Raw genomic sequence first — 24,630 nt, forward strand, 5'->3', positions numbered from 1 at the left:
CCCCCCCCCCCGTGTCCTGAGCTCCCCACGGGGCCCCTCCAGACAGCCCCTGCCCCGGGCTGTTCTGTCGCTCGGCTGGCCCTCCCTCTTCCAGCAGTTGGCCTGCTATTCCTCTGGCCCCCAGATCCTAGGGGTGACCCTGCTGCCCGCACCCAGGCTTCTCCCGGCACCTGTCTATCTGCCGCAAGCTGAGACAGCTTAGCTCTTCCCTACCTCTTCGGGTGGTCTTTGCTCCTGGGGTCTCTTGGCTCATTTGGACTCCCCCCGCCCTCCCTTGAGGGGTTTGAGAAGTGCTCAGATGCTGCAGCTTTTAGGCCATGGCTTTGGTCACTTGGTGCTTCTAAATGGCTTGTTCAGACTCTGTAACCACCTTCCCTGCCCCCCCTCCAATTGGGGGTGGGGTGGGGTGGGGGGAGAACCCATTTTCACAGCTTGTGCCTCTCATCCTGCACTGGTGACCCTTAGACCCACCCTCACCCCACTCCCCATGTGAGAGAGATTTTCAATTCTGGGCAAGTTAATCTTTCTTTCAAACCATCCATTCTGTGTCCCTTGTCATATGTTCAAGGACAAGGAAACAGCCCTGTGTGTTTTTTAATTTTATTTTTCTGTCATGTGCTCCTCCCCCACGTACACACTTGGCCTGGCTCTGCGTGATCGTCACCCACGCACAGTGGGCAGTGGCTGTTGGTGGATCAACGGGTTGACAGTGCCTTCATTCCCTCTTCTAGCTATGAAACAAGCTGGGACAGGGTCACAGATAGGACACTAGAGGATGGGTAAAGATTGGATTTGGTGATCTTCATGCAGATGGAGTAGGTGGCTTGAGGTTGGCCTGGTGCAGGTTTGGAGAAGTTTGAAGTTATCTTAGGGTCATGAATCTTCACCCTTGCTTTCTTTTGGCCAGAGCAGGGTTCTGTTCCCCACCAAGGAGATGGGGGTGGGGTGGGGAGGGGTTGTGGGTAAAAGGGTATTGTGGTAGCCAGGATGGGAACTGAAGAGGTGGTGGGGTGCCCCGAGGAACAGGTGACACGAGAGAGCCTGGGTGGTGGTGCTGAAGGTATGGCCGAGGAATGCTGGAGCCTGGGGTGGGGGAGGGGTGGGGGTGGCAGCCCTGAACCGGATCACGGAAATAATGTGCTCCTTGTGCTGGCCACTTACCTGCTTGGCATTGTGCTCAGCACTCCGCAGGTATGATTTGATCCTCAGTCTCCGGATTGAGTCCCACAGAGTCCATTTTTTTTCAGCTAGGGAAACTGAGGCTTAGAGAAGTCACATGGCTAGAACAGTGGGAGTCACACAGCTAGTTAGTCTTTGCACCCTAACATATGGAATCCAGAGGCTCTTGTCACAGGCTGAGAGGCTGGGAACCTATTAGACCTCTCCACCAAGCGGCTACCACCTGGTTTATTTTCTTCTTCTGCCCCCCTCCTCCCCCCCCCCCAAAAAAAAACTCCTCGAGTCTTTCCCAGGGTGGTGAGTGATGCCCACATATTCCACTGCGTTTGCCTCTCTGTGTCTCTGGAAGGGGAACCCCAGGGACTTTTCCTCCAAGTTACCCCACCCCCCGGATGTTCTCAGGCCCTGTCCCGTCCTCCCAGCCCAGCCTGGGCGGACTCCTCCTTCCCCTCCGTGAGGCTCTGGAAATCCAGTGGGAGGCCATTGCTATGGCAACAGGACTAGGCCCTGGCTTTACCTCATCAAATTCCAAGCTGAAGCCAAAGCGATTGGGAAATTAAAGAAAAAAAAATGTATTCCAGATGTTTACTTTTTATTCCTTATTTTTCCGTGTTTGGATGAGACTGCTCCAAGGGAAAGGGAGGTGGGGCCGGGATGTAGAAGGAGAATGGGGCGGGCAGGAGGGGGGGGAGAGCCACTCCCAGCTGTGGAGGGAGAGAGGGAGACTGAAAGGGAGGGTGATCAGGAAGGGGAGGCGGAGCCCCAGGTTGGGGAGGAGCGGGTTTTTCCCGTCTCCCATGAGGTGATTCACAGACTTTAGAGTTTTCGGCCTTCTTGCTGTGCCTCGAGTAGATACTCCAGCTGGGCTGCCTGACCCAAGGGGGAATGCCTTGGGAACCGTAAGTGGGGGGTCTTGGAGAGCCTGTCAGAGGAGTGAGAAAGGGGGAAGGTGGCTCCCTCCAGCTCTAGGACTTGGAGAGTCGGAGGCAGGAATGGGAGAAGATGGGCAGAGTTGAGAGCCGGGCTGTGGGGATCTCCCGGCCCCCTCCCGAAGTTTCCCTCTTCCTGTCCCACACTGCCTCTGCTAGAAATAGGAGATTCCCTCGCTAAACCTGCCATCAATGCCCAACTCCTTGCCTCACTCCCTCTTTCCTGGGTCCCTGTTCATGTGAGCTCACACCCATCTGTTCCCCCCACCCATTCTCAAGCAGGGTCTGCCGCATGTGATGAAAGTGTCTACTCTCAGGGAGAGCACGGTCATGGCTTCCCCACCAGCCCGAGAGATGGAGGAGGAGCTGGCGCCTGCTGGCTCTGAGCCAGGTAATCATGGGTAATGGGTGTGGAATGGGGGGTAGTGCCTGGCTGTGGGGAGGGTTAGAAGAGCAGAAGCGGTGCCCCCCATTCTGTCTGGGGTGGGGAGTGGTAGTCTAGTTTGAAAGGCTCTTGGTGCCTGGTGACCCTCAGCTCTCCAGGAGGAGTGATGTTGACATGGCGTGGATCAAGCCACATGCTTTGCAGAAAAGGAGATTGAGGCTAGGAAGGAAGAAATGGAGCAGATGCTCAGGGGTTTGAACTCAGGTCCAGACTCTTTCTTCAGCTTAGTACATGAGTCTCTTGTAGAAGGTCATGGATGTGAGCGAGTCCAGATCTGGTTTTTTTTTTTTTTTGGTCATTGGAATGCCTTATATAGAAGGTAGATTTCGAGTCTTTTTTTTTTTTTCTCCTGTAGATTTACTTCTGTTTGGCTTAAGTGAATAGTAAGTGTGATTCTTTTTTTTTTTTGGTCAGTCCTGGGGTTTGAACTCTGGGCCTGGGCACTGACCCTGAGCTCTTCAGCTCAAGGTGAGTGCTCTACCACTTGAGCCACAGCACCACTTCTGGTCTTCTGGTAGTTAATTGGAGATAAGAGTCTCATGGGCTTTCCTGCCCAGGCTGGCTTGAACTGTGATCCTCAGATCTCAGCCTCCTGAGTAGCTAGGATTACAGGTATGAGCCATGGGCACACGGTGCTGTGTGTCTTAAATGTGCATTCTTGATTGTACACTGTGATGGGGGGCAGTCTTAGAGTGTGGAAGGAGAAAGGGCAGCAGGGAAGGAGGGTGGAGAAACTCAGCTAGGATAAGAGTGAACTATGGCTTGATGCTGCTGGCTCATGCCTGTAATCCTAGCAACTCAGGAGGTTTGAGATCTTGAGGATTGAGGGTTGAAGCCAGCAAAAAGCCTGAAGTGGAGGTGAAGGTGTGGCTTAAATGGTAGAGTGCCAGCTTTGAGCAGAAAAAGCCAAGTGACCACATGAGGTCCTGAGCTCAAGCCCCAGTACTGTCAACAAAGAGAGAGAGAGAAAAGTGGGGGGAGGGAGGGAAAGAGGGAGAGAGAATTCACTGTGGAGATGTAGTAGAATGTCATTTAAAGGGAAAGGACTAAGTTGGGGACCCGAGCTGTTGTTGGGTCCCGAGCTGTTGTTGGGGTCTCAAGCACGCAGACTATTTATTTATTTTTGGCACATTTGCTCAATCATTCATTTGGTAGGACTTGGTGCTAGGTGTAAAATCAGGATGCAGGAGAATAAGGTGCCACCAGGGCTTATAAATAGCTTTAACTTAAAAGGGGATGGCCTAAAACATTTCTGGAATTGGGAGGTGGGAGAAGGTGTTTCTGGGATGAATATAGAAAACCGGGAAGGCTTCACGGAAGAGGTGGCATGTAACTTGCGCCTACAAGTGCCTGAACTTGGCAGGTGGAAGATTTGGTGGAGCAGCGGCCACCAGAAGCTCTAGTTCTTCGTTCTTCCCCTACCAACCCTTTCTTTTGGTAGGTGACCCTCGGGCCAAACCCCCAGTCAAGCCCAAGCCTCGAGCCCTGCCCACCAAGCCAGCCCTGCCTGCCAAGCCCAGCCTGCTGGTGCCTGTCGGGCCTCGGCCCCCACGGGGTCCCCTGGCTGAGCTGCCATCTGCTCGGAAAATGAACATGCTGGCGGGACCCCAGCCCTACGGCGGCAGCAAGCGCCCCCTTCCCTTCGCACCAAGGCCTACGGCTGAGGCCTCTGCCGGAGGAGAAGTCGCCCAAGAGGCCAGCAAAGAAGAGGGCGGGAAAGAGGAGCCGCCCCCCTTAACACCACCCGCTCGATGTGCCGCCCCCGGGGGTGTGCGGAGGGCCCCTGCCCCCTTCCGTCCAGCCTCAGAGCGGTTTGCAGCTGCCACTGTGGAAGAGATCCTGGCCAAGATGGAGCAGCAGCCTCACAAGGAGGTCCCCGCCAGCCCTGACCGCCTGTGGGGTTCGCGCCTCACCTTCAACCACGATGGCAGCTCACGCTACGGCCCCAGGACCTATGGGGGGGCCAGTGGTCCCAGAGAGGAGGATGACAAGACCCTCACCAGAGGATGGTCGCAGGAGGGGCCGGCAAAATCTGCAACAGAGGGCCAGGAAGAGCACAGCAAGATGGGCAAGGAGAGGTGAGGGCTGGAAGGTGGTAGCCTAAAGGTCAGGGGCTGGGTCGCACGTGGTTGGCTTCCAATAGGGCTGTGACCCTCCCCTTTAGGATCAGTGTAGGCTGTGAAAATAGGCAGACCCAGCACCTTACACCTGTGCTCAAGCACTATAGGGTTTTTTTTAAATCGCACTTCTTGTCAGAGAGTTCATAGGCATTTATCCTAGAGCTCCAGGGCTTTAGACTGTGCTGCCTGGAATCCCTAACCCGTCCTCTTTGGGGAAGGAGCTGTCAGGCCCATTTTTACAGATGAGAAAACTGAGGCTTACAAATGACGCCTCAAATAAGAGGCCAAGACTGAGTCTGAATCCAAGCCCATTTGATACCCAAGCCTGAGCTCTTAACTACAAACTCTTCCTGTGGGCAGAGCAGCGTGCTGTATGTGGGTGTGGGAGTCAGGATCTGCAGGGCACAGGTTCTGCCCACGAGGAGAGGGGTCTGAGGGGAAGACAGGAGTACTTCTGATAGTTTCTGCACAGATTTCGGCTAGTCGGGAATCAAATACATTTGCCCACAGTGAACGTCCCGAGTTGGCACTAATGCAAGGGAAGGCTGGTGAAGAGGTGCCGCGTGCCGCATTGGGGGTAGTGGATACAGGGCATGGAGAGAAGCCTGATGGATTTGTGGGGAGCTTTGGCTTACACAAGCCATCCTCCAGGCAAGGAGAGCCAGCTGGAAGCAGAGGCCACAGCAGGCCCAGAGGCTGCCCCCGCTCCCCTCCCCGCCACAGTATAAGACAGGGGTGTTGTGGTATGGGCTGCGTGGGAAGCTGAAGGCCTGGCCCAGCCCTGTCTGCCTCGCCCTGCCCTGCCCTGCCCTGCCTTCCAGCCTTGCCCTTTTCTCACCTGAATACACCTAGAGGTTTGATTCTGGAATTCACCTTTGCCTTTCCCAGACCAGAACGACAGGGATCTCACTGCTGCCCAGGCCAAGTTCCTTCCTCCATCCAAGCAATGCTTAAGAGGAACAACTTTAGCTTTGGAAAAGAATCACTCTTCCCCCTTCCCTTCCCCCTGCAATCCTTCAAGCAATATTGGCAGGGCAGCCTGGACCAGCTGTGCGCTCTAGCTGGAGGAGAACTTTAACCCTTTATGGGTCAGGGGAAGGAGATGCTTTCTTCTCGGGAGTCTGAGCTCACAAGAAGTCTGAGGCGCACAAGATGTTTCTCCTGAAAGAGCTTAAGGAATTTAATGCTGTGTGTGCAGGCAGGGAGTAGGCAACTCTCTCCTGGGCCCTTGCTCTGTGGAAATGACACAATTTCCTGTTCCCCAGTGGCTCCCAGCAGGGCCCGGGAGTAAATTCCTGGGGTGTTTATTCTTTGGGTGCTGTTGCACTTGCTTAGGGAAACACTGTTCTCTTTTTGATTGTGCAGCAGGCTTCAGCATCCTGTGCCTCTCTCTCTCCTTTTTTTTGCCCTCACAGGAGTCCCTCTTCCAGCCCAGCTATCAACGGGGACTTGGCTAAGCCGGCCAGCTCTGAGCCTGCTACCAACGGGGACTTGGCTAAGCCGGCCAGCTCTGAGCCTGCTACCAACGGGGACTTGGCTAAGCAGGCCAGCTCTGAGACACCTAGCACCGTGAGTTGCATTCCTCTTATAAGTTGCATCTCCATATTTAAGAGCTTGAAGTCATATAGGTCACTGTTTTCACTCCCCTGGTAGTTAAAAGGGAGAGGGCAAAGCTCAAGGGCTGGTTCTAAGACCTCAGATTTCTTCACTCCAGGCCATGCAGTGGATCATCTAGATGGCCAAGTGTATTTCCAGCCCTGGGGCTTCTCCTTACTAGCAGTAATATTGTGTTTACCACACTGCCACTGACTGAGGCCCCACTGTGTGTGCTCGGCACTCCCTAGGAATGTTAACCAACTTAATCCTTGTGAAAACTTGTTCATCCCAACATGAGATTCGAGACCGCCAGACTCACTAGGTTAAGTATCTTGCTTGGCCTGAATCAGAAACCAAAGCCTCTGGCTTCAGAACCCTTCCTGGCTGGGCTGCTATTTCAGGATTCAGAAAGGAAAGAGCCTTTTCCTTCTGGATTTCCTGTTGATCCCCTCTTTTCGCCCGCCACACTGCTTTCTCAAGTAAACTGTGAGAATGAGCCCTTTAACTCTCATAGAGCCCTGGCTTGCCAGAAGCTGTCTGAGCCATTCAGTGATGAGAGAGTCCTCTAAGCTGACAGCTAGGCAGTGAGTGTGAAAGACAAGGGCTGGAGGAACTGGAAAGGTATTGGGAAGCCCTTGAGCTGTGTGTGTGTCCGGGGAAGTGCATTCTTGGCAGAGAATGGCCTATGCATATGCGGAGGCAAGGAAGCTGGGTGATGGTGAGGAGTAGGAGGTGACAGCATTCCATGGCCTAAAACCTCTCAGGCTGCTATCAGGACTTTGACCTTGAGGGAGGGCTAGATGTCTTGGAAGCGTTTGGAGAAGAGGCATGGCTGTTGCTTAGTTATGACGAGATCACTTGGTTTGCTTGGTTAAGAATGGGTGGTAGGGGGCTGGGAAGGTGGCTCATTGGTAGAGTGCTTGCCTTGCATGCTTGAGACCCTGGGTTTGATTCCACATAAGCAAAAAGAAAAAGGCCGGAAGTGGCGCTGTGGCTCAAGTGGTAGAGTGGTAGCCTTGAGCTGAAGAGCTGAGGGACAGCGCCCAGGCCCAGAGTTCAGGCCCCACGACTGGACCCCCCCCCAAAAAAAAAGAATAGGTAGGGGGCGTTTTAGAGCAGCGGCAGCAAGGACCAGGTAGGTGGCTGTTGGAATAATCCAGGTGAGCGATGATGGAGGTTTAGGCCCTGGAGGTGGCCAGGGGTGGAGCTGGTGAGAAGTGGTTGGTTTGGTCCAGATGTGAAGGTGAAGTAGACAGGACATCCAGATAGACTGCTGGGAGGAGAGAGAAAGCAAGAAGACTAGGGCTTCAGGACCATATAGCCAGGTAAAGGGCAAGTTTCAAGTTTCCCATTTACTAAGATGAAGACTTCTAAGGGCAAAGCAAGACTGGGAGAGATATGAGGAGTTTGCTTTGGGTTTGTTGAGTGAGATTTTTTTTAAGACACCTTGGCAGGAACACATGGGAGGCAGAGGTCTGGATATTGGAGCTAGTTAGAGAAGAAGTCTTGGGACTTGTAAGTGGAGAGATGGTAGCTGAGACTAAAGGGTGGCAGTTCAGGAGAGATGAGGCCTGAGGTGCAGCCAAAGGAGCAGGGAGGTCCAAGCAGAGCCCAGCCAAGCAAAGTCAGCCCCTAGTGCTGCTGGACCATGGGAGCTTCCAGGACTGCAGAAGGGTCCAAGCAGGCTCCAAATGCCACTGACAGTTCCTATCAGGTGAGCACCAAGAGTTGGATTTCACTCGAGGGCAGTTCCTGGTGACCTTGACAAGAACAATGAGTTGGCAAAGTGAAGGAGGAGGCATGTTTGGAGAGGGTTCAGGAAGACTGTGGGTAGTGAATGCAGGCAACACTTTCAAGAACACAGATGGTAGCCTGAGAGAGATGGAGGGTCAAGAGGAATTTTGTAAGGCAGAAGAAATTCGAGCAGTTGGTGTGCCAGTGGAAATGTTCCAGTGGGAAGAGAAAAATCAATGATGCAGGAGAGGAAGGGCTGGTTATAGCCAGGAGCAAGGACAGTGCTGGCTGTGGAAGGGGGTGCTGAGGGCTTGGGCTCCCCCACAAGGTGGGGCAGGGAGGACTTGGACCGTCTGTGTTGATGGCCTCTGTTCTAAGGAAACAGGAAACAAGGCCATCAGCTGAGAGAAGATGGGGAGGCGCTGCAGGTTTGGGGAGAGACGTGCGAATGGAACTACTGCATGTGTTGCCTGGGGGTGCATAGAAGGGGGAGTGTCGTGGGGTTACTGGGCCGTTTGGGGGACCAGCTTGGAGTCAGTGGTGAAGATGACCCCAGTCACCCTGACTGTATCACCACTCGAGCTGCCCGGGTGCTGGGCTCCAGCTGGATTTAGCTTGCAGGATGTGATGAGAGAATTGAGCGTTGAGTACAAAGCAAGTGTACCGGTTAAGAAGAGAGGCGAGGGAGTGATGGCCCTGAGAACTTCAGGAAGGAAGTCACTGTGCTTCCCAGAGGAGTTGAAGAATGCAGGACAGATGGGAAGCGGGGATGGGCCAGTGGAAACACTTGAAGTGGAGATGATGGTGGTAGGGGCCAGGCTGTGACCTTGGCCATGGAAGCCCTGGGGCTGAGGAGCTCAGGCACCGGGAGTCAGGAGGCTAGAAGGTCAGCCATACCCTTGAAATGACTGTCAGTGATAGCAGTGGTGTTAATTCTCAAGGACTAAGGGGTTGGTCGGAGGCTGATGAGGAGGGACTATGTGCCATGTAGTTCAACGGCATCACTTTTGTGTGTGTGTGTGTGTGTGCGTGTGCTGGTCCTGGGGCTTGAACTCAGGGCCTGGGCACTGTTCCTGAGATTCTTTTGCTCAAGGCTAGTGCTCTATCACTTTGAGCCACAACTCCACTTCCAGCTTTTGTGTGTGTGTGTGTGTGTGTGTGTGATTAATTAGAGATAAGAGTCTCACAGATGTTTCTGCTCAGGCCAGCTTTGAACTGTGATCCTCAGATCTCAGCCTCCTGAGTAGCTAGGATTACAGGCATGAATTTGTAATCCCAGCCAGGGCATGACTTTGATACAGGAATATTGCAAAGAGCAGAGAGGATGAGGAAATGTGGGAAGGGTCTTGAGAAGCATCAAGACCCCTTCCTCTTCCTAGACCCAGGTGAGGAGGGAACAGAGTATGTTCCATGTTGGAGGAAGTGGCAAAGGTCACAATGGAGCCTAGTATCTCATTTGTCTAGGGACAGGCAATGTGGAGAGAGAGCCAGGGGCCTGGTGCTGCCCTTCTTGCTTGTGTTCCCTGATGTTTTCCCCTTAACCTGGCCCCCAATATCCCATAGCAGTCATATTTGGCTTTGCTTTGCTTGCTTGCTTGCTTGCCTTCCTGCCTGCTTGCTTGCTCGCTTTCTTTCTTTCTCTCTCTCTCTTTTTCTTTCTCTCTTTTTCTCTTTCTTTCTTTCTTTCTCTCCTTCCTTCCTTCCTTCCTTCCTTTCTTTCTTTCTTACTTTCTCTCTCTCTTTCTCTCTTTCTTTCTTTCTTGTTTTGATGGTTGTGGGGCTTGAACTCTGGGCCTGGGGGCTGTCCCTCAGCTTTTCAGCTCAAGGCTAACACTCTACCACTTGAGCCACAGTGCCACTTTCAGTTTTGTGGTGGTTTATTAGAGAAAAGAGTCTCACGGAATTTCCTGCCCAGGCTGGCTTCGGACCGTGATCCTCAGATCTCAGCCTCCTGAGTAGCTAGGATTGTAGGCGTGAGCCACCAGCACCCAGTGGCCACGTTTTTTCATATGCCCACAGGCCATGTGTATGCCTCTTATTTAGTCCTTACCCAACTGTGTGAGGTGGACATAGTTGCTGTCAGCCTCCGGACACAGATGGAGGTACCGAGGCTCAGAGAGACCCTAGGGAAGGGAGGCATTTATCCCAAAGGAGGCAATTCTGGGACCACTCCAAGCCAGGTATTTTTCTGGGCCCTCAACCTGAGTCCCATAGCCTTTCTGCTTCCTTGGGTAACACCAGAATCTGTGGGTACACAGAACAAGTTAGCTACTCTTGGGCTTAGACTTGTGCTCTAAGGCCCACCCCTTCCCCTTCTTCCCCCACATGCCCCGATGGTCAGATGCCTGATGGTTCTGCTCTCTTTGTAAAGCAAGTGTTCTTTGTCCGCAATCTGTGGCCTCTTAGGAAATGCTCAGGTAGCTTGCGTTAGGTGGGTGGTTGGAGTAGGAACCTCTGGAATGGTGTGAGTCATCAGAGTTGAATGAGGTGAGGCACCTTGGGAGAAGACCAAGGTGGGTACTGGCTCTGGGACCCTGGAAAGCTCGCCAAGATCACTTCGGGCCTTCTCCCAGCCCCCCTGCATTCTCGGTCCCTCTTCCGCCTCTAGGGAACTGTTAGAACAAAAGTGTGTGGGAGAATTGACTGGAAGTGTCTGTGGGGCCCCACCGGAGAGGTGTGTGACAGCTCTTGACCTTCCACTTGCAGGTTTCTGAGTCCAGGCTCTCCTCAAGTCCAAGCCCCCCATCAGACCATGGTGCTGCTGCCTGCCGGGGCCTTCCCACTGCGGTGAGCGGCCCAGCCCCCGAATCTCCCTGGCGGCATCACTCACCTGAAGAGAGCACTCCCTGCCACCCGCAGCTTCCAGATGCCCAGAGTCCTTCAGCTTCAGAGGCATCTTCCTGTCTCCCCGTGACTCCGGCCCTGCCCAGTGAGGGCCCCTGCCATCCCCCCAGCCCGGGGGTCTCTGTCGAGGCAGCCCCAGAGATCCCCGGACCGAACAGTCCTCCCCAGGAGAAGGTCTCTGGGCACCAGGGCCCAGAGAGGCCCCCAGAGACCTCACCCCGGCCCCTGCTGGAGGGGGGTGAGCTGCTGGACCCTGCTCGGACGTTTCCACCTGGCGAGGAGGCAGCAGCCCAGGGTGCCGTGGACCCTCGCCCCAGCAGCCTGGCTCAGCGCCGCTTCTCGGAAGGTGTGCTCCGTCCACCCAGCCGGGACCCGGAGAAGCTGGGGGGCTCTCTGGCTGCTCTGCCCCAAGCCCAGGGGAGCCAGTCGGCCCTGGATCGCCCCTTTGGGAGTGGAACAGAGTCGAACTGGAGTTTGTCTCAGTCCTTTGAGTGGAGCTTCCCCACGCAGCCCTCGGGCCTTGGTGTGTGGCGGCTGGACTCCCCCATCACGGAAGCCAGCGAGGCGGCGGAGGCAGCGGAGGCTGGCGGCTGGACTGTGTCCGGCAGGGAGCAGGGGGGGTCCCAACAGGGATCGGGGGCCCCGTCAGCTCCAGGGAGCCCAGGAAGGCCTAGTTCCTGGGTGCGAGAGGAAGGCCCCAGTATCTCCCCAGCCCAGAAAGACAATGGAGGGAGTCAGGCCCCATCTACAATCGACTCCCCACCCAGAACATCCCTACTGCAAGCAGAGGAGAGGTGTGGGGACCAGGAGCTGCTGGCTGGACAGGAGGCCCCCCTGGCTGTGACTAGCAGGGAGGCAGCCCTACCCATCCTGGAGCCAGTCCTGGGGCAGCAGCTGCCAGCCCCCTCTGACCAGCCCTGCATCCTCTTTGCCGATGCCTGTGACTCTGGGCAGGCATTGCCTGCTGAGGAGGAGGCGGTGACCCCAGCCCAGGCTGAAACCACGCAACCCAGGACAGAGGCCCACGTCTCCTGTCGGACTTCCCCGGAACCCGTGGGTCCTGACAGCAGCTCTCGCTGGCTGGATGATCTCCTGGCTTCACCACCGCCCAGTGCAGGCAGCGCCAGGCGGGGAGCCGGGTCCGAGCTGAAGGAGACACACTCCCCGAGTACCTGCTCAGAGGTGAGCATGGGGACACACGGGAGGAGGCCACTGGACTTGAATTGATCTTGATTCTTGCAGTGAGCAAGGCAGTTGTGGGTCGGCACCTCGTAGGCCCACAGTCTGGCAGAGATATTACAGGATGGTGCCTAGGGTTTCACTGTGGCATGAGGTCAAATCCTGCCACCAGCGTTCCCTAGCTAAGTGATCCTGGTCGTGTACCTTAATTCTAAGCTTTAGTGTCCTTTTATAATAATGACATAATAATAACATTACTTTGACTGCTGGTATATTAAGGTGTAGAAAGGGTTTGATGCAATGCATGGTGGCATACACTAAGGAAGTTGTCTGTTATTAGCAGGACAAGACAAACTAGCATAGCCCTTTAGGGCCTGGGTTCATCTCCCAATAGCATCTCGAATCTCTGCTTCTTTGCTCAGGTGTAGCCCCAAACAAGTTACTTCTCCATGCTCTGCCTCATTTCTGCATCTGTGAAACAGGTTGGCAGTGAAGGGTTTGCCCTTAGAGAGTGGTGGTGGGCATTACACGAGTTAGGACATGTGAAGGAAAAAGGGGAGACTTGTCATGTATTTAATAAGTGTTTTTTAAAATACTGTTAGAAAGGTGATTTACTGAGGGGTTACAGTTACGTAAGTCAGGTAACGTGTACATTTCTTTTTGAACAATGTCACTCCTTTCCTTGCTCTCTCCCAGTTTTTCCTTCCCATCCCGCCCACAAATTGTAGAGTTCATTTTCAACATAAGCTGGGGTTATTTGTTTGTTTGTTTTTGTTCTTGTTTTTTGACTGGTAAAGTGCTTCTGTTGAGGAAGCAGGGCTTTATGCAAAGTTACCCAGCGAGTTGGTGACTGGGGCCTGGGCATCATTTTCTAGCCCAGTGCCCTTTCTCCTACCGGGCCTTCTCTGTATTTAAGGCCTGGCATCCAGGTGACTTGTGAAATTTAGTTTTTGATCCTGGCCTGGGCTGGCTGGGGGGTAGGGGGGGGCAGGAGGAGGAAGAGGAGGAGCAGGAGCAGGAAGGGGTTAACACCAAAGTGACTCCTGCGGTGGGTGTGTCTGTCCCTGGGATGTGGGTGACTCAACTGGCTCTGGGCGGGGCCCTCAGAGCTGCAGCTGCTCCAGCGGGAACTGAGGGAGTCCAGCCAGGGAGCCCGGAGCTGAGTCGTCAGACAGGTCCAGGCTAGGGGTGCTTGGGTAGCCGCCCAACCCTGTCCCGTACCCACCCCACCGCACCCAGCCGCCCCAGGGCAGTTGGGAAGGGGAGGGGGGCCGGGGCTATGGCCCGGCCAGGGGATGGGGAGGCTAGCATGTCTGTCCTGGAGCGGCTACTGGCCAACGCTGCGCTGCGGGACGAAGCTGGCAGGCTCCGAAGCCCTGCGTCCCAGGCCCGCCAGCCCTCGGGGGTGAGTCAGGGAGGGTGTGGGGTGTGGGTAACAGGGAGCCCCGTGCTAGAGGCGGCCCCTCCTGGCTACCCCTGGGCTGGCCGAGGCCAGGGCGCCAGGGCGGGGAGGTCTTCCCCAGGAACAGGAGGCTGTGTGGTTTCCTTGGGGAGGAAGAGCCCTGGTGCTCGTGCCCACTCCAACTTTGCCAGCGAAGTTGTGGGGGGGACCCAACGAGTGCACCCCTCCCTTCCCCCATCTCAAATACAGACTGCTCCTTCCGGCAGGATTTCTATTTCTATTGGCACCTAGCCGGCTGTTGCCCAAGGGCTGTAAACATGACCATAGGACCACAGATCGAGTGCCCATTGTGTGCCAGGCTATGCTGAATCGGGTTTCTTGTTTTTTTTTGTTTTTTTAAGTGATCTTAGTTCTCTCACATTAGCCCCTTACAGTAGGAGGAGTTATCTCTGTTGAAGGATGAGGCCCAGAGTGGTTACGTGATTTTGCTGAAGGTTACACAGCAAACCCAAGGCTCTGTGTTGCCAGAGTAGAACTTTCAGGCACCGGGCAGTGCTGACTCTTGTTCCGGATTGATTCCCACTCTAATGGACACTAAATATTCTTTCTTCTTCTTTTTCTTTTTGCCTGTGTTTTTGTTTTTCTCCTGAATCCCAGGGACTCCTTGGCTGGGCCCAGAAAGATCTGCAGAGCGAATTTGGGATTGCAGCAGACCCCCACCCCAGCAGCTGCACCTCTTCTGGCTGGTCTCAAGATGCTCCTCAGGACTATGGCCTTGGGGGCACGAGGCCTCTAGGAGACCCAGGCCTGGGGGAGAGTGATTGGGCCAGCAAGTACCAGTCAGGAGCGGGCGAAGGGAGCGGTCGGGAGTGGGCCAGCAGGTGTGGCCTTGGCCAGGAGGGGATAGATGTCCGAAGCAGCCCAGACCCCAGTGACATGCCTGCCCTCGGGGGGCTCTCGGCCTATGAGAGGGTGGTTGGAAAGCCAGCCCTGCCGGGCACTCAGAGCCAGGAGGCCAGCATACAGGAATGGGAGCGTGGAAAGAGGGATTCCCAGGGCACTTACTCCAACCAGGATGCTGAGCTCCAAGACCAGGAATTCGAGAAGAGAGATTCACTGGGTGCCTTCAGTGGTGGAGACACAAGCCTCCAGGACTGGGAATTTGGGAAGAGAGATTCACTGGGCTCCTACATCAAGCAGGATGCCCAGGAGGAGCAGGCCCAGGAATTGGGGGCGAAAGACCATCATGGTGGCTACAGTAGCCAGGACGCTGAGAAGCAGGACCGGGAGTTTGAGAAGAGAGACTCTTCACTTGGCACCTATGGCAGCCTGGCTGCAGCCCAGCAGGACCGGGAGTTTGGGAAGAGCGCATGGATGAGGGACTACAGCAGCCACGCTGGCGCCATGGCCTTCAGCGCACAGGACAGAGGCTTTGGATCTAGAGGCCTGAGCTCTGGGTTCAGCCCCGAGGAAGCCCAGCAGCAGGATGAGGAGTTTGAGAAGAAGATGCAGAATGGGGAAGACAGTCCGGGTGATGCCAGCGGGGAGATGGGGCCAGAAGAGGCAGAATCGGGGGGCCTGTTCAGCCCCAACGCCTCCCAAGTGCAAGATGGCGCCCTTGGACAGAGAAACCAGGGCAGCTGGCAGGACAGTGACTCGAGCCAGCATGTCGGAGGGCTGCCAGAGAGACTGCACGCAGGCACTCAAAGCCCCGGTGATGCTGGGCTGGAAGAAGGGTCCGTAGGGAAGCGAGGCTGGGACAGGGAGGTCAGCCTTGGCATTGCCCCACAGCCCGAGGCAGCGTTTAGCCCCAGTCGGCAAGACTGGAGTGGGGACCTGTGCCTTGAGGCCACTGAGAAGAGCTATCAGTTTGGCATCATTGGCACCGACAGAATGAGTGGTGCCGGCCTGAGTCCATCCAGTAAGATGGGAGGTGGTCACTTTGTGTCTCCCGAGGAGCCCATGTCCAGGGCTGTGGACTGGACCGACCAGCTGGGTCTCAGGAACTTGGAAGTGTCCAGCTGCGTGGAGACCAGGGGTTCGAGTGAGGCCCGAGAGAATGCCGTGGGCCAGATGGGCTGGTCAGACAGCCTGAGCTTGAGAGACGGAGACGTGGCCGGCCGTTTGGAGACTGGAGGGTCTGAAGAGCCCAGGGGGGTGGGAGTTGGGGAGAAAGACTGGACTTCGGATGTTGGGATGAGGAGCAGGGATTTGGCAGGAGCAGGGGAGGTGGGGGACCGTAGCCAGGCCAGGGAGAGTGGCGTGGGACAGCCTGACTGGTCAGGTGTGGAGGCTGGCGAATTCCTTAAGTCAAGGGAGCGTGGGGTGGGGCAGGCAGACTGGACACCTGATCTTGGGTTGAGAAACATGGCTCCAGGAGGCAGCTGCAGCCCCGGTGAGCCCAGGGAGCTTGGGGTGGGTCAGGTGGACTGGGGTGACGATCTGGGTCTGAGGAATTTGGAGGTGCCCTGTGACCTCGAGTCTGGAGGTCCTCGGGGCTGTGGGGTGGGGCAGATGGACTGGGCCCGGGATTTGAGGCTCCAAACCACGGAGCTCTCTGGGGTCCCGAGTGAAGCTAGGGAACATGGAGTGGGGGAGGTGGACCCCGGTGGCTTCAGGAACAGCGGCAGCTTGGCGTCTCACCTGGAGGCTAGAGATCCTTTGGAGGCCAGGGAGCTAGGGGTGGGCGAGACCAGCGGACCAGAGAGCCCCGGTGAAGACAGCTCCTCACCTTCCTCGGAGACCCGCCCTGAAGACCCCGGAATGCAGAAGGGGGAAACACCGGGCTTCGGAGCAAGGTAAGGGAGCCCGTCTGGGGGTGGGAGGGTAGACGCACTGCTTCCCCGGTAATAATAATAATAATAAAAGTGGAGTCTTAGCCAGGTGGTCCGTACCCGTTAACCCCTAGCTACTGTGAGGCTGAGATGGAGTCGCCGTTCCAGGACAGCCTGGGCAAAGACTTTATGAGACCCTCGCCTCACCCAACAAAAGCTGGGCTTGGTAGCAGGTGCCGGACATCCCGGCTATCCAAACCACATACCGGAACATGGTCTTAAGTCAGCCCAGGCAACAAAACAAGACCCTCGTCAGAAAATACCTAGAGCGAAAGGGCAGAGGACATGACTCAAGTGGTAGAGCACCTGTCTAGCCAAGTGCCAGGCCTTGGGTCCAAACCCCAGTACTGCCTCGAAGCGAGGGGAATTTCCTCTCGGGAGGAAAGAACCAGTTTTTCCCATGGACCTGGAGTGTTTGGAAAATGGAGACTACGAGGGCTGTATAAACAACAGACTTGGAATATGCAACTGATAGAGGCGAGTTGAGTGCCTCTTTGGAAGGATGGATGTAAAGTTATTGGAGGGGTTTACTCTTGGCCAACGCCTGTGTTAGGCTTTCTTGGTGCTACTTGAGCTGTGGCCAGGTGGGGGAAGTGGAGTCGGCCACCTTTCAGATGGTTTTCTAGAACCATCTGAACTTGGCAACACAGCAGCGATGGTTTTGTTCCCTCAGGCCTCCCACCCAGCCTTGGATTCGCAGGTGCTCCTGGCGCCAGAGAATGCAGATGCTTTGCAGTAGCAGAAGGACCACCCTGTGCTGGCTTCTCGGCCTGAGCCGCCACAGCCAGGAGTAGAATGGTGCTCATAGGCTGTTAGGATAGAGCTAAGATGGGGGGCAATTAGGGAAATTGAAGCTGTTAGGACCTGGCTCCTGGCCCCAGGAACCCCTCCCCCACCAAGTGTCTGAAATGACTGCTCAAAGGAACAGCCTGTGTCATGGCTGAGTGTTCCAAAACCCACAGAGGCGATTTCACCCCTTTTGGAAAAGGTGTGACAAAGTCATGGGATGAATCTGTGTCAATAACAGTTCTATCCACTGGTCGTTGCTTTTATTCTCTCTAGTGAGTAGAAATAATTTTGTGGCATCAAAGTGGGAGCTTCCCACTGGTGGTCCAGGAAGGAGAGGGAAAGCAAAGGAGGTGTTGGGTGGGGGGCAGGGGCTGTTGTAAGTGGAAGGGGCCGAGGGTAGTAGGAGGAGAGCAGGAGGGGCCAGAGAAGCCCTGGGTGGGTGGGGGGTGGCATTGGAGATGGAGGTGGAGGAGGGAGAGCGAGTGGGGCCAGTTTTCTGGGGATCCAGGTGGTTGAGAGGATTGTGGGTGGGACCCAGGGAATGATGGAGGACTACATACAGGTGAGAGACAGATACACAGCAACTCAGGAGACTCCTGTAGGCCTGGACCACTTACTGCACTCAGCCCGAGTTTTTAACAGTTAGACTTGGGAAGCCCAGGGTTCCAGCTGTAAGATGGCTGGTGTGGAAGGGAGGGAGCAGCATGGTGTCTCTGGAGTTCTCTTCCTAGGACTCAAAGGTCCATGTGCCCCAGGGCACAGGGCTCAGCCACACACCTGACTCGCTGATCTTCTAAGCTGCCCTGTGAATCAGAGCAGAGGATTTTGATCCTCTCCTGTGGGCAGGTCTGAGACAGAGTGACTCTCTCCCTCAGCGACACATCATTCTGACTTGTTTCTGTCAGCGGCTCTTAGGTGTGGCCACTGTATTTTACTTAAGACTGTCAAGGAGTGGGGCCGGAATCCTTCACCTTCTCCTAGGGATTAGGACAGGTGGGTGGCCCATGAGAAGGCCGAGCAGCCAGTCCTTCCCTTGGTTCAGGATGGAGGGAGGAGGCTGCTGCAGGCTGGCAGGGTGGGGACAGCTGTGATGGTTGGGGTTTCCTGAACTCAGAGATTAGTGCTAATGCCCTGCAGGTGAGCCTCCTTGTATGCGGTAGAAAAACACTGCCACCTCCTCCTCCGCAGCTGAGAGGAAACAGTTACCTCAGAGGGGGGTCTGTGGGGATCTTATGTATTCCAGCAAAAACCTGGTCGTGCTTAGAGCTGGAAAATGCTGCGTGCTCTGTGACCGGATGGCACTTCTGGTGTCTGCTAGCTTACCATAAGACCTGGAAGTTGGACTCCACTTCAGGGTTTCTCAAACCGAATCTGACCCATGTTCCCAGAGCTGGTGTTCTGAGCATTGGACAGAGGGAAAGTTCTCTTCCAAGGAGAATTGGAAGGTTTTCTTTGTATCCAGGAGTCCTTGAGTAACTAGTGAGAGTATCTGGCTTTGGATCCTGAGTCTCTCTCATTACCTCTGTGACTTCAGACAAGTGCTTTTACCTTTCAGCCCCCCCTCCCGCCACACACACACACAATTACCCATCTGGAAATTGGGAGTAGCGTACCTGCTCTTTCCCACGGAGCTTTTATGAGGACAGAGGTTAGAACACACAAAAGCAATGGACAGAAACCTGTCCGCTGAGTGCTAGACCCTGGGAGCAGTATTCTGTCCCCTGTATTTGTATCTGCTTTGCAAATTCGGATGCCCTTGGGGCCATTTTTGTCATTATCCTCATGTGATAATGATTGGCTGGACTAGCGTGGGCCCCTCCCGTGGGTCTCTTCTGTCCTGGTCTTGGTGGGAGCATCACAGCAAGTCCTCTCCTCGCTCCGGCCTTCTGTTCATCCTTAGACTTAGCGATGCAGAAGTCACCAAGCTCCTTTAGAGTCCTCCTGGGGTCCAAGGAGCCCCTCATCTCACTGACAGGAAAACAGCAGAGCAGAGTAGACCGAGGCTGACAGTGTGTGATTGTGGGTTTCTGTCCCTTCCTGCAGACCTCCTTCAGCCCTCCCTGGCTCAAGGCCAGTGGCTGTCCCTTTAGACACACGGTTCCAGCTCCAGCCTTTCCCTCTTCTCATGCCACATCTCCAGGAAGCTATGAAGGGTTATTATCAAGGCTGGGTGATGGATGGGTAAAGATGGTAGAAGATGCTGAGGATGATGAGAATTATCCTAGTAATTTGTATCCTTAATCAAGTGCTTAACTATATGCTAGGCACAAATTTCTGCTACTAAGCCTAGCAAAGTTTCCATACTTTCATTGACCCCCAATTTACGGAGGAGGAGGTCAAGCAGACATGTAACTTGTGGCCCAAGTCATTGGTGCAGAAGAGAATAGAGCCTGGGTCTGGGCGGGGGGTGGCAGGGTTTTGCACCCAAGTTCCTAATTTCTCTGTGTTCCCTTCCGGGAAGGTCTCAGGTTACTGGTGTTCTGGGCTCTCTCCAGGGTAGGGAAGCAGTTCCTGGTGTGTGTGTGTGTGTGTGTGTAAGGGGAAGGATGGTGGGCTCTTTTGGGCTCTCCTCCTCCCATGGCTACCCCTGGAATCCACCCAGCTCCCTCCACTGACCACTCCTTTGTAGCGCCTCGTTCAGAGTCATCTTTCCGTTCAGCGCATGCTGGTTGTGCATCATCTAACAGCCAAGCTGTAGGGCCTGCCCTCGCTCTCTGTCCCACCTGCTGACAGGATAGGCCCAGCTCTCCACCTCTTTCTTGACATCCTCCCTGACTCTAAGCTGGCTTCAGGGTGCACTTGCTCTGGCCACAGTCCAGGGCTGCTCCCAGTTCTGCTGCCTCTGTGCTGAAGCCACTGCCTCTCCCTTCTCCCCACCTCTCCACACTGCTTTCATTTCCACCTGTCAGCAGCTTGGAGAAGGACAGACTGACGCACATTCTCCCCCTTCCCTGCCCTTTCTTCTGGCTCAGTATTGACTCACCTGTCTCATCTTCTCCCCCTCTAATACCACGGGGAGTTCCGTAGCCTGACTTGCAGGCACTGCCCTGCCTGCCTTTCCTGGCCCTCTGTGATGGATGGTACAAGTGGGGTGTGTGCTCAATGTGTGTCAGGGTGTGGCTTGTGCTGTGTGTAGGTGTGGTGGGCACCACCAGCACACACCTGCCCTGCCCAAGGTGTGTGTGTGTGTGTGTGTGTGTGTGTGTGTGTGTGTTTCAGGGTGTGGCAGCTGGATATCGTATGAGAGAGCATGCGTACTGCTGCCTGCCCTGGTGTGTTTGTGCTGGGCTATGAGGAGCCCCAGGCAGAAGATGGGGAAGCCATGTTGAGATCCAAGGTGACCCTGGTTCTCATTGACTTAGCACACATTTGCTTCATCTGGCCCCTAGGCCAGATGCTGGGGGCAAAGACATAAAGGGCCTGACTTTATCCCAGAGCGGGTGGAGACAGAGAATCACAGGACTGAAGGGAATCCAGGATGGAGGGAGCCCCAGCATGAGCTGGGAGGTAGAGCTGGGGGGCCATGCTGGCTGGGGGTGTGGGGGAGCTTCCCAGATGAGGGAACAGTTGGAGGCTGGGAGTGTTCTCCGGGGAATGCAGAGATGAGATGCTCAGCGGGGCTGCACATGATAGGTTGGACAGGCAGATAGATGGGCCGTACCCGGCGCATCCCAAGCAGGGTGAGGGTTCTGGCAGCAGGGGCAGTGGTCGGCACAGCTGAGATTTATGGGAACTGGCAGGGACCTTGCTAAGTGCTGTAAATTGCCCTTCCTTTACCCCCCCCCCCCAGCACCATGCTGGGGGAATGTACAAAGGAGCTCATCCAAGGCCTCATGTACAGGCTGTGCATCTTTTTTTTTTTTTTAAAGCATAGATTCATCATAAGTGGAAAATCCCCACCTGGCCTTCTGTGACAGGTCACAGTGGTTTGAATGCAGGAACACTGAAAAATACCATAAAAAGTTATTTGCAGGGGCTGGGATTGTGGCTCAGTGGTAGATTGCTTGCCTAGCATGCAAGAAGCCATGGGTTCAGTTCCTTATACTTAGCATGCAAGAAGCCATGGGTTCAGTTCCTTAATGCCACATAAACAGAAAAAGCTGGAAGTGGCACTGTGGCTCAAGTGGTAGAGTGCTAGCCTTGAGCAAAAGAAGCTCAGGGATGGTACCAGACCCTGAGTTCAAGCCCCAGGACTAGCACAAAAACAAACAAAAAGTTTCTTGTAGGCTACCTGTATAAGGTGTAAATGAGACATACCTGCGTTTCAGTTTTACACATAGTTCTATCCCATCAGCCAGGTGGTTAGTTGTAGTGGCAGAATACCTGCACATCTATATCTATATTCTATGTATCTAACATACATATAGCATGTATAATATACAACATGTTATTATATGTTATATAATATGTATGCATTTATTCCCAAATTTTGAAAAAAAAAAACCCTCTGGTTCTGAGCATTTCAGATAAAAGATACTCAAGCTATAGTAAGTGTTGAGTTGGGGATTCGAACCCACCACGTGGTTCTGTCCTCACCCTGCCCCTGTGTGCTGTGTGCTTCAGCCACTGAGCCCAGGGTCTCACCAGACCAGTGACCTTGTTTTCCTGTCTGTCCCCTTTACAGCCCCAGGTATCTGGCCCGCTCCCCGCCCTCTGGCTCCCAGGGCCTGTTGGAGGAGATGCTGGCCACCAGCAGCTCTAAGGCTGCTACCTGGAGGGAGTCAGCAGCCTCAGGCCTCAGGGTCCCCTTAGAGGAGGAAGGACCCTTAGCAGGTGCTGACCAAGGGGCGTCCCCGGAGCCTCTGCCCGCCAGGGACCCACTGCCTTCCTGGAGGCCCCAGCCTGATGGTGAAGCCAGCCGGACAGAAGAGGTGGACGGCACCTGGGGCTCCGCCAGAGCCAGGCAGGAAGAACAGGGGCCGGCTCCAATGCCGACCCCTCGCCAGCCCCCCCAAGGCCCTCCACCCAGCTGCCCCAGCCAGGACTTCTCCTTCATCGAGGTGAGTGGGGGTGAGCCCGGGGCAGCGGGAGGGGCGCTGCTGTCCAGGTGTCTGAAGCCAGAGCTGCATTCTGGGAGCTTTGAGCACAGGCTGTGGGTACTGTGGGAACAGGCAGCTCTGTTGAGGACCCCCCCCCCCCCCGTGGGGTGGACAGGACCCTGGAGCAGTCATGGCAGTGATGTTGCCTGTGTTTCACGCAGGACACCGAAGTCCTCGACAGTGCCATGTATCGGAGCCGTGCCAACCTGGGGCGCAAGCGTGGGCATCGTGCCCCGGCCATCCGGCCAGGGGGGACCCTGGGCCTGTCAGAGGCAGCAGACTCGGACGCACGCCTCTTCCAGGATTCTACAGGTAGGCTGTGTGGATTATTTGGTGGTGTGAACGTGCTGCTGTCTGGAGGCATGTGATCTGGCTTGTGGGTGAGGATGATGTCTGGGGTGTCACCTGTGCCTCCTTCCTGGCCTTTGCAGAGCCACGGACTTCCCGGGTGCCATCTTCAGATGAGGAGGTAGTGGAGGAGCCTCAGAGCCGCCGGACACGGATGTCCCTGGGCCTGAAAGTCAACCTGTTTCCTGGCCTCAGCCCATCTGCCCTGAAGGTACCATCTAATCCGTCATCTGGCCTCTTTGATCCATCCTTCCTTCCTTCCACCCATCCATCCTTCCTTCCACCCCTCTTTCCTTCCTTCCACCCATCCATCCTTCCGTCCATGCATGCATGTATGCATCCATCTATCCACCCATTCCCCTAGTCCTCTTGCCTATCCCTCCTTTCTTTCTGCTCTCCAAGGAGGGCCCTGGAAGGCCCCGTTAGCCTCCTGGACCCTGAGTGGTGGAAACAACAAGGTTGTTCTTGTCCCAGATTCTCAGGGGAGACTGGGGGACGGGAGCCATGCCTATAGTTTGCTCCAGCGAAGGGAGAAGCGAAGGTGTCACTCGGGAGGCAGACAGGGGCCAGGCGAGGCAGAGGGAGGAGTCACTTCCTGACAGCAGGGTACTGTGGGTAGAGGGTGGACTGGCCAGGACCTCTTACAAGCATTTGCTCTGAGCCTTGGGGTAGCCATGAGAGTTGGCTGTGAGGTTCGGGTTGGGGAGGGGACATTGCAGGCAGAGGGAACAGATGGGCAAAAAGCATATGTGTGGGAAGTCACCCTTGGCCCTTTCCAGCCCAGTTTACCGAGTTTAATTCAGCAGTATCTTTTTGAGGACCTACTGTGTGCAGGATGAGACTCGGCTCTAAGTCTTGAGGAGAGGACCTCAGAGGGGTCTAGGTCTGGTTTGGGTGATGGCGTCCTCTTGAGAGAAGGCCTCTCTGAATCCTGCTGCTTGTCTTTCTTACCTCCGTATCAGGCCAAACTGCGCTCCAGGAACCGCTCGGCTGAGGAGGGGGAGCCAGCGGAGAATAAGTCAAGCCAGAAAGAGTCCTCGGTCCAGCGTTCCAAGTCCTGCAAGGTTCCAGGGCTGGGCAAGCCCCTCACATTACCTCCCAAGCCAGAGAAAACCTCAGGGTAAGTAACTAAGCTCTGGGCATCCCTGACCTCGGGGTATGAGGTGAAGTGAAGCAGGGAAGCCTTGGGCCTTTACAGGAGAAATGTGAGGCTCAGTGTGGAGATTAAGTGTGTCACATTGAAGTAATGTCAGTTGTCTGTATGTGGTGTCAGGATTCCAGTCCTACACAGATGGGCCCCATGGTGGTTGTGGTTGGAGGGTAGATTTCTGGCTCTATCTTGTTTTCTCAGTTTGTTCACTTTCCTTAAAGTTTGCCTTTGTGGACCTTTGCACTCTGCCTTCTAGGTCAGAAGGTTCATCACCCAACTGGCTGCAAGCCCTGAAGCTGAAGAAGAAGAAAGTCTGAGAAGTCATTGAGGTGAGGGGCGTGGCCTGGGCTTGGCTCTAGCTGGGGGGGGGGGGGGGAGCGGGGGGAGGGCAGGGATGAGTAGAGAACTTCAGAGGCCCTCGGCCCACTTCAGGACCTCAGCCCCACATTGTGCTTTCTGTGCAAGGCTGGAAAGAGGTGGGTGAAGCCAAGTCTAGAGACTTGATAGGCCCCTTGGCACCTCCAAGTCTTTGCACAGGGCTGGGATGGGAATGGGGGTGGCTTCCTCCTCAGCTGGCTCCCTGGGACCCAGGTCATTCCCCACCACGGGGCTCAGCTGTCGGAGCTGGGATGGACAGGGCCAGGATGGGCGGAGGAAGCCGAAGTCTGGTGCCCTCCCTCTGACCTCTCGTCCTCTCCCTGTCGCAGGTCCTTTCCACCTGGCAGTCTCAGGCAGTGCCTGTTCCTGTGGGGTCCCAAGCCGGGAGACAGCAGGAGCCCCGCCAAGGCCCCCGCTGCGGCCTCGTTCAGCCCCACCTCCGAGGAGCTTCTGGGAGGCACATTTATGCACTTTGTATCACCTCCCCCCACCCCCATCTGCCCTCCCAGCCTGGATTCCATCACTCGTGGTTGAAGGTTTTGGTCCTTCCTTTGCTGTTTTCACCTTCTCTGTTTCCTCCTCCAGCCTCCTTTGGGTTTTCTTTTGATACCAATTTATAGCATTTTTTATAAAAGCCTTTGATTTTTGTAATGGGCAGAGCCCT

General features: G+C 55.2%; 1 protein-coding gene across 1 annotated transcript; it reads left to right on the top strand.

The window, feature by feature from the left end:
• Positions 1 to 2,396: 2,396 nt before the first annotated feature.
• Tnks1bp1 (tankyrase 1 binding protein 1, 182kDa) lies at positions 2,397 to 24,624 on the top strand. Its single transcript, XM_013029301.1, has 11 exons — positions 2,397 to 2,499; positions 3,995 to 4,631; positions 6,089 to 6,242; positions 10,710 to 12,029; positions 14,086 to 16,226; positions 21,676 to 22,051; positions 22,252 to 22,402; positions 22,522 to 22,649; positions 23,401 to 23,558; positions 23,845 to 23,917; positions 24,296 to 24,624. The coding sequence occupies exons 1-10, from the start codon at positions 2,406 to 2,408 to the stop codon at positions 23,903 to 23,905; spliced, it is 5,220 nt and encodes a 1,739-aa protein (XP_012884755.1). The 5' UTR covers positions 2,397 to 2,405; the 3' UTR covers positions 23,906 to 23,917; positions 24,296 to 24,624.
• The last annotated feature ends 6 nt before the right edge of the window (positions 24,625 to 24,630 follow it).

The sequence above is a fragment of the Dipodomys ordii genome, unplaced genomic scaffold, assembly GCF_000151885.1.
Source record: "Dipodomys ordii isolate 6190 unplaced genomic scaffold, Dord_2.0 Scaffold117, whole genome shotgun sequence".
In the NCBI taxonomy this organism is placed as follows: domain Eukaryota; kingdom Metazoa; phylum Chordata; class Mammalia; order Rodentia; family Heteromyidae; genus Dipodomys; species Dipodomys ordii.